This window comes from Nicotiana attenuata, chromosome 2, assembly GCF_001879085.1.
Source record: "Nicotiana attenuata strain UT chromosome 2, NIATTr2, whole genome shotgun sequence".
NCBI classification, from domain to species: domain Eukaryota; kingdom Viridiplantae; phylum Streptophyta; class Magnoliopsida; order Solanales; family Solanaceae; genus Nicotiana; species Nicotiana attenuata.
The window spans coordinates 83,313,687-83,328,694 of NC_031990.1; the positions used below are offsets into that span (position 1 = coordinate 83,313,687).

The window sequence follows — 15,008 nt, forward strand, 5'->3', positions numbered from 1 at the left end:
GAATGGGGTCACTCAAGGTGAGTGCGGATTTAGGTTGGTGATGTAAGGAATGGAGCTATTATTATCTCTAAGGCAAGTTAACGATGAATTAGAAGAAGTTAGATTGGTTAGCCATGGTTGAATTAGCATAGTGGTGGTGGTATGTGCGAGGCTCGACGCCCGCCGTAATTGATTTTATTTGGAAGTATTCAAGTATTATGGCATGTTATGTGTAGGCAGATCCCGGAAGGGTTATGATGGTTAGACCACTACTTGAGGATTTGAATGTTCTACGGTTATGAGAAGTTACTCGCGTGTTGCTATGGTTCTCTTGGAATGAGTTAAGTAAAAAGTTTCTAGGTGATGAAATGCTTACCATATTAGTGGTTTAGGAATTATGATAAAATTCTTGTACTATCGCATATTGGCTTGTTAGGTGCAGTGAGCGGTATGAAATTTGAAGGTGAGGATCAAGGTTGCGGTTCGGTGTTTGACGAGGATGTAACGATCTCGGACGAGCATGAAGGGGATTTGGATGTTTGGAGTAAGATGGTATTGTCTTCAGCGTCACCTGAGATCAGTGCCTCGTGCAAGAGGCTTCGTGTATTGATTTGCGGATCCTTGATTTGCTTCACATCGTTAGTGTGGCCGGTGGTATAGGTGTGCAGACTTGTCACCCGGTGCAAAAAGTCGTGGAAGCGTGTTCCACGGGAAGATTACATAAAGGTGACATGAAGTCACTTGATTGATTGAAGAATTAAACTAAGTATGAAGATTGTAGCGATATCGTTAATTTTAGAATTAATGCCTGGAGGGTACTCGATTTATTGGGTTGTGGACTGTGGGGGTCTTCTCCGATCATGACGGATGTTCTTCTGAGTTATGGGAAAAGGGGGTATTATGAACCCTTGGAAGGTTATTATCCTAGTACGGTGCGGTTAGAATCGGCTCGAGGTCGGTGGGTGGATTTAAATATGAATATGGGCCCTATATCAGGCCAGATGTGTATATTTCAGCATAGCACTCCTTATGGAGGAGTGTTTGGACGTTGGATGTTATCTCGTCGTCGGCTATTTCATGTAATGTTATATTATGTCGTGTGAGCTGACGGCTTGATAAATTTCTTATGTGTTGAGGTTCCGCGTAGAGATGATGTTATGTGACCTCAGTTGTGCTTGAGTTTTGTAGCATATGGCGCTATCTGTCTCCCTAGGGATGGTATTATGCACTTAGCGTGCTTGTGACCGATATTCGGTATTTAGTAGTAATAAGCAATTTAGCTCGATGCATATCTCCTTATGTGAATTTTTATGTGTGGATCGGGTGGCACGCCGTCACGGGTATTGATAATAGGTAAATTAGACTATAATTAGGCCCTAAAGAACCACATTTTTGTATAGCTTTTACGGTAAAAAAAGTGATAACCAAATGCTCTGATTAGTGCTTTTCATGATTTGCAGGCTATATCCAATAAAAGAAGTTTGTGGAGTAATTTTGGGATCAATTACGGAGAAAAGGAGGCCAATCATACAATATCCACAAAGTGCACCAAGCGAAGGGACAAAGCCAGAACTGAAGCTGGTCTGCCGCTATCCGGGCGTAACCGCGGTAGGACCGCGGCAGAACACTGCTGCAGATTCTGAAGGCCATTCTGGCCGCGGTCCTGGCGTAACCGCGGTAGGACCGCGGCAGGACGCGGAAAGTTCAGGGATCAAAGTGTCAATTCGGGGAAACTTGGTGTAAAACCCTTATAAGATGTAGAAAATCGCCCACAATAGGGGAGGCTTAGTTTTGAGATTACTTTTGGAAGAAGAACAAGTGTGAGAGATCATCCAAAATATCATAGTTTTCTATTCTCTTCTATTTTTATTGCAATTCTTCCATTATGAATAATCTGTTGGTTTTATCTTCTATTGTCATGAGTAGCTAAATACTTTAATCTAAGGTTTTGGTGAAACCCGTTGTGTGACGACCCGTCCCGTCGTCACGTGAGTTACCGCCCCGTTTTTCCCATATTATGTTTCTCTATGCTTCATTATCGGTATTTGGGGTAATCGAGTTGGATTGGTTTGGTCTTGGTAGGAGATGAGACATTTAGTCTCTCTAAGGAAAGCTTGTCTTGGAAAAGTCAACCGGAAGTTGACTAGTTGGTTAGAGGGCTCGGGTGTGATTTTCGGAGATTCGGTTAGCTTCGGGGGATGATTTGTGACTTAGGAGCGCGATCGGAATTTGTTTTGGAGGTCCGGTGTAGAATTAGGCTTGAATTGGCGAAGTTAGTATTTTGGCAAATTCCGGTTGGTAGGTGAGATTTTGATCCGAGGGTCGGAATGGAATTCCGAGAGTTTCTATAGTTCCGTTAGGTGATTTTGGATGTGTGTGCAAAATTTCAGGTCATTCGGAGATGTTTTGGGTCGAGTTTGATCGAATGCGTATTGCGGAAGTTTTGAAGAAACTTAGGCTTGAATTCGATGTGATTTAATGGTTTTAGCATTGTTAGACGTGTTTTGAGGATTGGAACAAGTTTGAATAATATTTTAAGATGTGTTGGTAACTTTGGTTGAGGTCCCGGGGGCCTCGGGGGTGATTTAGGGTGGCTAACGGAAGAAATTTGAAGTTGGAAAATTGCAGGTTTTTGGTTGCAGCAGGTGTTTCTGCATCTGCGGAAAGGAGATCGCAGATGCGGTCTCGCAGAAGCGAGCTAGGCCTTGCAGGAACGGAAANAGAGTTTTTGGAGTTGTTGCATGTTTCATATTGCTGGTATCTGGTGTTTCGCACCTGCGGCTATTGGACAGCAGGTGCGGTCTCGCAGAAGCGAGCTGGGCCTCGCAGAAGCGGAATTATGGGACCTTGTCTGAGTCCGCAGGAAAGGAAGATTTGACCGCATAGGCGGTCCCGCTGAAGCGAATTAGGGACCACAGAAGCGGTGGGTGCCTTAAGTGAAAAGTCCGCAGAAGCGGACGTGGACCGCATATGCGGAAGTCGCAGAAGCGGTAATATATCCGCAGAAGCGGAATGGCTGGCAGTTAAGTGAGATTTATCTTCTTCGCGAATTTTTTTGAAAGAACAACATTTTGGACTCCGAACCTTGAGAATTTTGAGGCGATTTTGAAGAGGGTTTCGAGGGCTTTAATCAGGTATGGATTCTTGGACTTAGAATACGATTTTATGGTGTAAAAACATGGATTTAGACTGAATAATCAAGGAATCAAAGGTCAAAAATGGTGGTTTAGGGCTTGAACTTATGAGAGTTTAAAATAGGAATTTGAGGGGTCAATTGGACTCCGATTTTGGTAAATTTGATATGTACGGACTCGTGGCGAGACGAGGAATCCGGTGATATGAATTTCGTAATTTTTCGAGAAGTGGTCCCGGGGCTCGGGTTTTGCCAACTTCGTGATTTTTGATATTTTTCGAGTCTTTTCGATTGGGTTATGATTCATTAGCCTATTGTGACGTATTCCTTGTGGTTTTGGTTATATTCGACGGGCGTGGAGGTCGGTTTGAGGGGCAAATGCGTCGCGAGCTAGAGATTTTACCGGTTCGAGGTGAGTAATGATTTTGAATGACGTCTTGAGGGTTTGAAACCCCAGATTTGCACAACTTGGTGCTATGTTGAGATGAGACACGCGTTCCATGACGAGCGCGGGGTCATTTACTATTGGGGACTGTGACTTGGTCCAGTCCGGATGATATTTTACCGCGTATTAGCAATGACTTGTTGTTTCTACTATGATTTGGGCTTATTGCCATATTTGGGGCTTAGTGCCGACTGTTTGAACTCTTTATGAACTATCATCACTATTTTCCTCACTGTTTGAAATATTATTTGAACTCGGTCCATGTAATTTACACTGTTTTCTTGAACTCAGCCATATTTACTCAAACTTGGAGTTTTAAACTGATATTTGAACTATTGTTGAGCTGAGTATCATTGCTTTACTGTTTCCCGAGGGGCTGTTGACTATTCTGGACTGATTGAGGCCGAGGGCCTTATGTGAGGGCATGATGAGTGAGGTGAGGAGGCTTTCAGGCCTCGTATTCATACTGTTCAGGCTTTCAGGCCTTGTTGATAGCGCTTGGGCTGTAGGAGCCCCTCCAGAGTCTGCACACCCACAGTGAGCGCGGGTACCCATCTAGAGTGATTAATTATTGAACAGTGGTAACAATGGCACTGTTATACGCGTTTGGTCAGGTAACAATGACTGACCAGTGGTAACAATGGCACTGTAATACGCGTTTGGTCAGGTAACAATGGCTGACCGGTCAGGTAACAATGGCTGACCATACTTGAGCATACTTGTTTTATTAATTGTTTTCAAAGAGATTTCCTTCCTATATTTCACTGGTTTCTACTGTTTATCTGATGTTGTTGCTTGAGATAGCATTATTTGTGCCCTTGTGGGATTTTATGCTCTCAGTCGTTATTTAATTTTATTACTCACTGGGTCGGAGTACTCACATTAATTCCTGCACAATGTGTGCAGAGACAGGCACAGCTGAGTTCGTACCTGAGCGCTGATTTCCTTCAAGACCGGGCGGACTAGGAGAGACGAGGTAGCTGTCGACGTCCACAGTCCCGTTTTCTTCCTTATCTTCTGCATATTTTATTCATCTTCAGACTATATTTCCAGACTTGTAGTATTTTCACCAACTCTGTAGTAGCTCGTGACTTGTGACACCCCGATCATCGGGCTGAGTTTGGGATGGTTTTTCCCCGTTATGTTACGTTTATTTCCGCACTTATGATTAATCAATATCTATGGTTTAAACCTGTTGTGCTAAGAAATTGTCAAAAGTAGTGTTGATTGTTCTGTTGGCTGGCCTTGTCTTCACGAGAGGCGCCATCACGACTGGGTGGGAATTGGGTCGTGACACGTTGGGGATGACTTGGTTGTTAAATTAATATAGTTGTGAATTGGTTTTAATCTCTATTTGTTCATCTATGTTGTGATTGTGGTTAATTGAAAGGGCCCTCAATTATCAGTTCCTATTTAGTATGTATCTGCTTGATAGAGAGTGCATATTTAGGTAGCTGTTTGAACAACATCACTCCTGAAGTATAGACGAGAGTCATAACCGAGGGTTTAGAGGTTGGTTTAGAGATAACGATACCTCGGGTGCAATCTAAGTGAACTGTAATGAGAATCTAGCTAGCGTAACTTGAGAGAGTGCGTCTAGTAAATTATCATAATTGCTTGAAAAAGATTTATGGTAGCTGGAGAGTTCATGATTGATAGAGATAACTAAGTCACAGTTATAAGACATATACAACCAAGGAAATCAACAACGGGGGAAACCATTACCTTAGACCTTATTCCAATTATATACAAGCAAGTTTAGTTAACTTTCAGCTTTATTTACTTTCAGTTTAGTTGTTAGATATATCATCAATTGTAAAGTACAAAGTTTGGGAAAATTGACTGTGTGAATCTAGTAAATCTGACAAGAGTAATTGATAGGTTAATTCTCTGTGGTTCGACTCTGGGCAGAAATACCCAGACTATATTTGCAACGTCCGTGTGTGTCTTTTTATAAGGCATAGTTTGGCGTTGTCAGGTATGTTGTTTGGATCGGGTTGCACGCCGCAACAGTGTGATGTTGAATATAGTTTTCATATTTTATCTTTTGTGTGTTTTGTTTCCCATTTTTTGAGGAAAGCTCATATTAGTTGCGTGAGTTGAGTAGTCCCCTCCAGGGTTCATTTTTCTTATGTATCACATTCAAGTTTGTAGCTTATTGGCACGTTGTGGCATCACATGAGACTTTTGGTAATGTATGGAGTGGCTTATTGCCTGAGCAGTTCGTACTGGGTGAGACGAGATTATTGGATCTAGGGTCAGTGCAATCGGATTGTGTGAAGTATATCAAAGAGCAAATACCACTATTTGGTTCAGAATGAGGTAATGGTTCTTGTCAGGAGAATAGACTCAACGATTTATCGATTCGACATATGGTTATGAATTTCTACACACCTCTTCCGTCGTGGCGGTATTGTAAGAGTTAGAACAACACTCATATATGTCATGGGGTGCATTGTGAGCATCAGATTCGGAGAATTTCGGCTATTATGATCAGAGAGTACTATTATGGGCCTGTGAATGATGTGGTGCATGGTGTAAATTCAACAAAGGTATAAATTCATGTTCTGGTACCTCGTGCAGTGATTGATACGATGTTCATATATTGGAAGCAGGCCTGGTAGAGAATTCCGGATGTTGGAATTGGGCTCTAAGCTTATTTGCTTGAATAAAAGGGAATATCTTCAGAATTGATCGAGCTAATATGCTCAACTGGGTTGTAGTAGCACGGGTAGGTGCACGAGGTGTTAAACAGTGATTTCGGACAACTCCAGCGCAGTTCTTAGCACGTTCGAGGACGAATATATGTTTAAGTGGAGAGAATGTAACGACCCGACCAGTCGTTTTGAGCTCTAGCACATCGTTCAGCAGTTTGAGGCCATGAGCGGCTTCACTTCAGGTATTATGACTTGTACGTATGGTCGGAATTGAATTTTGGGAAGTTCGGAGTTGATTTGGAAAGAGAATTCTCATTTCGGAAGTTTTAAGTTGAAAGAATTGACTAAGATGAGATTTTTGAGTAAACGACCTCGGAATCGAGATTCGAAGGTTCCAGCAGGTTCGTATGATGATTTCATACTTGGGCGTATGTTCGGATCGGGTTTTGGAAGACCCGGGAACGTTTCGGCACCTATTGTGGAAGTTAGCATTTTTGGAAGAATTTCATAAGTTTGGGTTGAAGTGCATTTCAATGTTATCAATGTCCGTTTGGGATTTCGAGTCTGGGAATAGCTCCGTATTGTGATTCTGGTGTTAGGAGCGTGATCGAAAGTGAATTCGGAGGTCCGTGGGTCATTTTGGAGTCATTTGGCTAAAGATAGAAATTTGAAGGTTTTTGAGGAGTTTGACCAGAAGTGGACTTTTTGATATCAGGGTCGGAGTCCAATTCCGGAAGTTGGAGTAGGTCTGTAATGTGGAATGTGACTTGTGTGCAAAATTTCAGATCAATCGGACGTGATTTAATAGGTTTCGACATCGAATGTAGAAGTTTGAAGTTCTAAAGTTCACTAAGCTTGAATTGGGGTGCGATTCATGATTTCGATGTTGTTTGATGTGATTTGAGGCCTCGAGCAGGTCCGCATTATGTTATTGGACTGGTTTGTGTGATTGTACGGGGCCCCGGGGGCCTCGGGTGTGTTTTGGGGTGGTTTCGAAACAATTCGGGCTGTTTTGCAATAGCTGATGATGGTGTCTGGTGTTGTTCTTCGCGTTCGCGAGGATCGTCTCGCGTTCGAGAAGAAGGATTTGGCTTCAGGGACTCTGTTCTTCGCGTTCGCGAGTGGATCCTCGCGTTGTCAAAGAAGGAAATCCCAGTTGCACAGGTCTGACTTTGGAGGCTCATATCTCGCAATCTGTAAGGAATTTGGAGATAATCCAAAAACAAAATTTGTAGCCCTTTGTGTCTGGTTTTCAGAAAATTAAACCATTTAGCATTTGGATTAGTGTACAGAAAGTTATGGCTGGTATACTACAGGCAGTGTGGGAAGATGAAGAAGAAATTTGTGTTGCACAGGGCTGACTATGGCAGCTTATATCTCAAAATCTATGAGGAATTGGGAGATAACCAAAACATGAAAGTTGTAGATCCTGGTGTCTAGTTTTCAAAACATTAAACCATTTGTCACTTGGAGTTTTGTACAAAAAGATATGGCCATTACACTAGAGGCTGTTTGAGAAGAGTTTGGAAAATGGTTTTTGGGAATTTTCTTCTTCGAGAACGCGATGGGGTTCTCGCGAACGCGAAGTAGAGTCGTCTGAGCAGTGTATAAGTGTAAAGAAATGGGTTTGGCTCATTTCATCTCATTTCCTCCATGGGAGACGACCTAGGAGCGATTTTGGAGCTCCATTTTCATCATCCATGTCAAGGTAAGTGATTCCTACCTATTGCAAGTTAATTACTTGGATTATATCTAGATTTTAACATGGAAAATCATGTAAATTAGTAGAAATTTTGGGATTTTGAAGAAAACCTTGGAAATTTGTATTCTTGGATTTTGACCACGATTTTGGACATGAAATTGAGAGCCAATTATATATTTGAGTTCGTGAGGTTGGGGGTAAACTTTATCTTCGAAAACTTTCGGAATCCGGGCACGTGGGCTCGAGGGCAATTTTGTCAACTTTTCGAGCGGAGTTGGGATTTTATATAAATTGAATTGTTATGAGTATTAGGGTGTATTTTCATTGGTTTGCCCGTTATTTGGCTAGTTTTGGAGCATTGGGGCATCGGTTTGAGTCGTCGGAAGGGGCTTGGAAGCCGGTTATTGGACTTCGGAGCAAGGTAAGTCTCCTTTCTAACCTTGTAAGAGGGAATTGTCCCCATAGGTGAAATAATTGGTTATGTGCTCCTATTTGTGGGGGCTATGTACGCACGAGGTGACGAGAGTCCGTGCGTAGCTACTATTATGTTTAAGTCCGGGTAGTCTAGGACCCAAAAGCATGCTATACCTGAAATATTTATAATCTTACAACAACAACAAAAACAACTACCCAGTAAAATCCCACAAAGTGGAGTCTGTGGAGGGTACTGTGTACGCAGACCTTACCCCTACCCCGATAGGGCAGAGAGGCTGTTTCCGATAGACATTTGTAATCTTATAGACAACTGAAATTTCCTAAATCATATCGAATTAGTAAAAGAATTTCTAAAAAGGGTTAAACCTCATTTTCTTAAATCGTTAAAAGAGAATTGACTTTTTCTTGGATAACTATTTCTTGATGAATTGTTAATTGACTATTTGAATGTGTGTATCTATGAGTACCTGCGTCGTACGTATGATTCGCGAGCGGGGTAACTCTATTATTTATATTTGACCGCGTCGCACGTCTGATTCGCGAGCGGGATAATATATGCATCTATGGTTCGCGTCATTCGACCCTCTGGCAGTGCACATTTTAAATTTTTATTGGATCGGGCAGTCCGACCTCGGCATGATTTGCGCATGCTTGTAATGCTTGCTTGAGATTTACAAATTGATATTGCCTCCCTGGTCTGAGATAAATTGATAAATAACAGATTATGAATTTGGAGACTTCTAAATATAAAAAGGAATGTGTACTTGTTTCTTGACTTACTTAAGTTTACTGCCGTTTTTAATAAATCCATGATTATTCGCATTATTAATATATTATTATTGGACCACTAGTAAGTGTCGAAGTCGACCTCTCGTCTCTACTTCTTCGAGGTTAGACGGGATACTTACTAGGTACACGTTATTTTTGTACTCATACTACACTTGCTGTGCATTTTTATTGCACAGGCACATGTATATCTAGTGGCCTAGTTGGGCGCAGCGGGATGGTTGATACGGAGACTTAGGTGAGCTGCACCTCTCGAGATGACCCGCAACCAGCAGAGTCTCCTTCAGAGTATTGTATTGTATTTTCTTTTCTGTCCAATTTGTATTCCGGACAGTTGTTGTATTACATTATTTCCTTGAAACTGCTCATGCACTTGTGACACCGGGTTCTGGGATAATTATGGGGTATTCTGTATTAACTTCTAATCATTCTTTTATTTATTTTTTAAAGATTATCTTTTACTAGCCAAATTGAAGGAAAATCATAGTTTTCACAATTAGTTAAACGAGAATTTAATTAAGTATTTATGGTTAGCTTGCCTGACAGCAGTGTCCGGTGCCATCACGACCCTTAGTGGATTTTGGACTGTGACAATGAACCCCATGGCTATCTACGGTAGCTCTGTAGGAGCACGAATTTAAGCTGTTGACAAAGAGAAGGAGCAATTAGATACACCAGTGGTAGTGCAGGAAATGGGGAAAACGAACTGTGAAGCAGGACCATCATCGACGAGTGCAAGAGTTAAGAAGAAGCTAGATCTGAGCACTCCTCCAACAACGACTGAAGTTAACAACATCGAGGAGCCGCAGATTCAACAAGCAAGTAAGGAGCAAATAGTCCCAGCCAATGGAACAGTGAATCTGGTGCATGATGCTAATAGTACTGTGATTGTGAAGAATGAACAACCTGATGAGGCAGCTGCTATGAAGACTAAGCCATGGACAAATCTATTTCAGAGGAATCGAGCAGTTGAAATTGGTATGTCGTTAGCCTACATACCTCCACAACTCATTGATGGCCAAATTGTAGTCCAATTAGACAAAGCTGAAGTAGATCTAGAAACAGAGAAGTGTAGGAGTGTTGTGATAGCTTATATAATTGGGGAAACACCAGGTTCAATGCTATGATGCGATTTATTGGGGTAAATTGGGCAAATGTTGCTGATCCTGAATTGTACTTGCATGAGGAGGGCTACTACATCATCAAATTCAAAAATGAAGATGATATGAAGGAAGTCTATTACTCCAGGCCATACACGTTTAACAACAACCCTATCATTCTAAAGCCTTGGACACCAGATTTTGATTTTAATGAGGAGTTTCCCATTGAAATTCCTCTATGGGTTCAATTTCCTAAGCTGCCTATGAATTGTTGGGGTCATGACTCTTTAAGTCGAGTGGCTAGTGCAATAGGTACTCCTATCTATGCAGATGAGTGTAATGCAAAGAAAACTAGAGTATCCTTTGCAAGGATGTTGATACAAGTGAATATCACTAAAGATTTGCCTGTAGAGTTAACAGTTATGGACCCTAATGGTAGAACTTTCACACAACCAGTCAGGTATGACTGGAAACCTGAGTATTGTCAGAAATGTCTAGTGGTAGGGCACAAATGTGGTATAGAACAACATCAACATAAGCAGCAGGAGAAGCAACATGGCAGGAGAAGAGAGCCTAAGAAAGTCACTATGGAGTGGAGATGCAAAGGTCCATTGAATAGAGGAGATAATCAGGATAATCAACCTGATGATAAAATTCAACAGCAGATACAAGATACTCCTCAGCAACAAGGCCAAAAAGGATCACGGGACAAAGAAAAAGTGCAACCAAGGGATGCTCATGAATGTGTACAGAAGGGTAATGGTCAAACACCTCTACAACATCATAGACATATTGTGGAGTCAACAATTGATAAAGGCAAAGCTGCAGAAAATAGGATTGAACTGGACCTGATAAACTTCCCAGCACTATCTGCTATAACAATGAAAAATGCCTTTGAGCCACTAGAAAGGGGAAACTAAAGTACTAGCACCTTACCACCTGATAAAGGTAGGGGTCGAATGACTTGCTAATGAAGTGGCTTTTCTGGAACATTAGAGGTGTAAATAAGAGATATAAACAAAAAGAGTTAAAAAAGTATATTAGTAGCCAGAAAATAAAGCTAGCAGTTATAATTGAAACAAGAGTCAAAGAATATAATGCTAGCAGGATCATGCTTAGAGTAATCCCAGGGTGGCACTATGTTACAAATTATCAATATGCTCCAAATGGGAGAGTTTGGTTTACATGGGATTCCCAATGGTACACTATTACTTTGCTAAGTTCTGAAGCTCAATTTATTCATTGTCTGGTGCAAGATAGGATGGGGGTGGTAGATTGTGAAGTTACAGCTATATATGGATATAACACTCTAGAGCAAAGGAAAAAATTGTGGGGAGGCCTAAAGGATCTAGCAGTAAAAATTACCAAACTTTGGCTACTGTGGGGATTTCAATGATGTGCTGTATTCAAGTGAAAGATTTATGGGTAACCCTATCACTTATACAGAAGTCCAAGATTTTGCTGAGTGTGTGACTTCTTTATCTCTAAATGAGCTGTCATGGACAGGGGAGTACTACACATGGTCAAACAAACAATATGGTGCAGAAGAGTATGCAGTAGGATTGATAGAGCACTTGGTAACTTTGAGTGGATGATACAGTGGGGTCATGTGACTACTGAGTATGGCCTGCCATTTATTTCTGATCATAACCCCATGATACTCACCCTTCATTTAGTCTCAAAACCTGGCAAACTACTATTTAGATTCTTCAACATATGGGCTGAGCATGATAGTTTTGCTGATATTGTGGAAAGAATTTGCGGACAGTCATATGCTACTTGCAAGATGAAGAACATCTGGTTGAAGTTGAAGGCTCTAAGGCCACTGTTCAGAACACTAAATAATGAACAATTTTGAACTATTTGCTTGAAGATTGAACATGCTAGAGTGAACTTAGAAAATGTACAAGGAAAGATCACTGCAGCATGTAATGATTCACTGCTTGAAGAAGAAAAGAGTATACTGCAGAGTTTAGAGAAGTGAATCAGACTGGGTGATTTAAACACCAAGTATTTTGCAGCAATCATGAAGGAAAGAAGTCACCAAAAATAGTTAAATGAGATTATGTCACTCACAGGAGCTAAGCTTACCCATCCTGACAGCATAAAGCAAGAAGTTATTGAATTCTACAAGTTATTAATGGGATCAACAACTCATTATCTCCCTGCCATTAATAGACTGATTATGAAAATGGACCAGTCTTAGCACAACAACAAAAAATTGCTCTTTGTGCTGAGGTCTATGCTGGCTTGTGCTATTGATAGTGATAAAGCACCTGTAATAGATGGATACAATGCCTATTTCTTTAAAAAGGCATGGGTGATCATTGAGGATGAAGTTATTCAAGCTATCAAAGAGTTATTTAATACTGGGAAACTATATAAAGCTGTAAACTGTACTACTCTCACACTAGTATCTAAAATACCCAGTCCTAGCACAATAAAAGATTACAGGCCAATTGCCTGCTGCACCATGCTATATAAACTGATATCTAAAGTGCTAACAGCCAGAATATAGCAAGTTATTGCCTCTGTCATCTGTGAGGCACAAGCTGGCTTCATTCCTGGTAGGAGAATTGCTGATAACATCATATTAGCACATGAGTTAGTGAAAGCTTATACTAGGAAGAACATTTCTGACAGATGCATGATTAAGATTGATCTTCAAAAAGCCTATGACTCAGTTGAGTGGAGTTTTCTGGAACAAGTCCTGATTGAGCTGGGATTTCCTATGAGGTTTGTGGTATGGATAATGGAATGTGTTCCTACAGTTAACTATACTATCATGCTCAATGGGGAATCTACCCCACCTTTTGATGTTGCTAAAGGTCTGAGACAAGGAGACCCTATCTTCCCTTTCTTGTTTGCAATAGTAATGGAATATCTCAGTAGAAGCCTTAATAACCTAAAAGAGGTAAAATGTTTCAGATTCCATCCAAGATGTGCAAAGCTAGGAATTACACACCTCAGCTATGCAGATGATCTTTTATTGTTTGCCAGAGGTGACCTTTCTTCTATCTCTCATATTCATGGATGTTTTAGTCACTTCTCCCAAGTTTCTGGATTGCAAGCCAATCTGAGGAAAAGCTCAGTGTATTTGGGGGGGGGGGGGGTTCCTCAGAATGTAAGAATGGAGATTATACAGAAGTTGGGCTTCACAATTGGAGAACTGCCTTTCAAATATCTTGGTATCCCTCTTGCTACCAAGAAGCTTTCACTGATGCAATGGTATCCTTTGGTAAAGAAGATAGTTGCAAAGATCTCTTTATGGACAGCAAAGAAACTATCATATGTTGGTCGAGTACAACTTGTTCATACTGTTTTGTTTGGCATTCAATCTTACTGGTCACAACTGCTCAATTTTCCTACAAAAGTATTGAAAATGATTGAGTCTTACTGCAGGAGCTACATTTGGTCTGGGGTAAATGTAATCACAAAAAAAGCTTTGGTAGCATGGACAGAATGTGTACGCCTAAATCAACGGGGCCTAAGCTTGATTAATTTACAGCTGTGGAACAAGGCAGCACTAGCAAAATTTTGCTGGGATGTAGCACATAAACAGGATCGACTATGGATCAAATGGATTCATGCTTTCTATATCAAGGACAAACAACTTGAAGAGATGGCAATCCCTCAACAAGCAAGCTGGATGGTTAGACAGATTCTAAGTGCTAGAACAACTCTTCAGCAAGTGCAGCATAAGCAATATCTTAAAAAGAGTATGATCAGCCAATTTTACCTCCAGTTACTAAGAGATAGACCAAGAGTTTCTTGGAAGTGTTTGATGTTCCAAAACAAGGCTAGACCAAATGCTATATTTACCATGTGGCTGCATTTGCATGAGAAATTACTCACAGCAGATAGGCTGGTATAATGGGGTGTAATTGTGGATTCAAAGTGCCCTTTATGTCAAAACCATGATGAGACCAGGGAACATTTGTTTGTGAACTGTTGCTTTACAAAAGAAGTATGGCAGAAAATCCTTCATTGGATGCAGAGACAAGATGTGGTAAGAGACAACTGGGATCAACATGTGCAGTGGGTGATACAATGGGCTAAAGGCATGACTCATAGAGTTCAACTCTACAGGATGGTTTATGCTGAGATAAGTCATGTCACTTGGATCGAAAGGAACCTGAGATTGTTTAAAAAGAGAAGCAGAAGAGTTGATAGTATTGCGCGAGAAGTAGCCTACATTTGTAATGTGAGAGCCACCACTGGGAATAGTAGTTTGGTGCAACATTTCATTTTTTCATAGAACTAGTTATGTAGGTTTTGGATTTTGTAAGATTATAGCTGCTGAGTTATAAGCGGGCTATGGATTTGTAAAGATTTACGCAATTATAAAATTGTTAGTTACCAAAAAAAAAAAAAAATAGCAAGGTGAAATAATAACAATAATAATAGTAGTAATAATGCTTAAATTTCCAAACAAGTTGGTATCCATCGTATGAATTATTAAATCCTCACTGGTCATATGTTCCATGTGAAATTTATCTTTGGCTAATATTATACAACCAAATTACACAAAATAAAAAATTACTGAAATAGTGACAATTGCATAATAACATTCATAAGATTGATGAAGTGGTATGAGTTGGTGTCACACCTTGGCATCGACCAAACTCAAACTATTTTGGACTTATGATATTTGCCCACTTTTACGAAAAATAACTAAGCAAAATGGGAGCTCTAAAAGCTGCTAATTGCCATCTATTCACGTTCGTTAGCCCTTTGTTTCATTTCAAATGGGTTAAAGACTATCAAATAG

General features: G+C 40.7%; 1 protein-coding gene across 1 annotated transcript; it reads left to right on the forward strand.

The window, feature by feature from the left end:
- LOC109221601 lies at positions 11,736 to 14,495 on the forward strand. Its single transcript, XM_019386070.1, has 4 exons — positions 11,736 to 12,064; positions 12,503 to 12,650; positions 12,756 to 14,105; positions 14,214 to 14,495. The coding sequence occupies exons 1-4, from the start codon at positions 11,736 to 11,738 to the stop codon at positions 14,493 to 14,495; spliced, it is 2,109 nt and encodes a 702-aa protein (XP_019241615.1).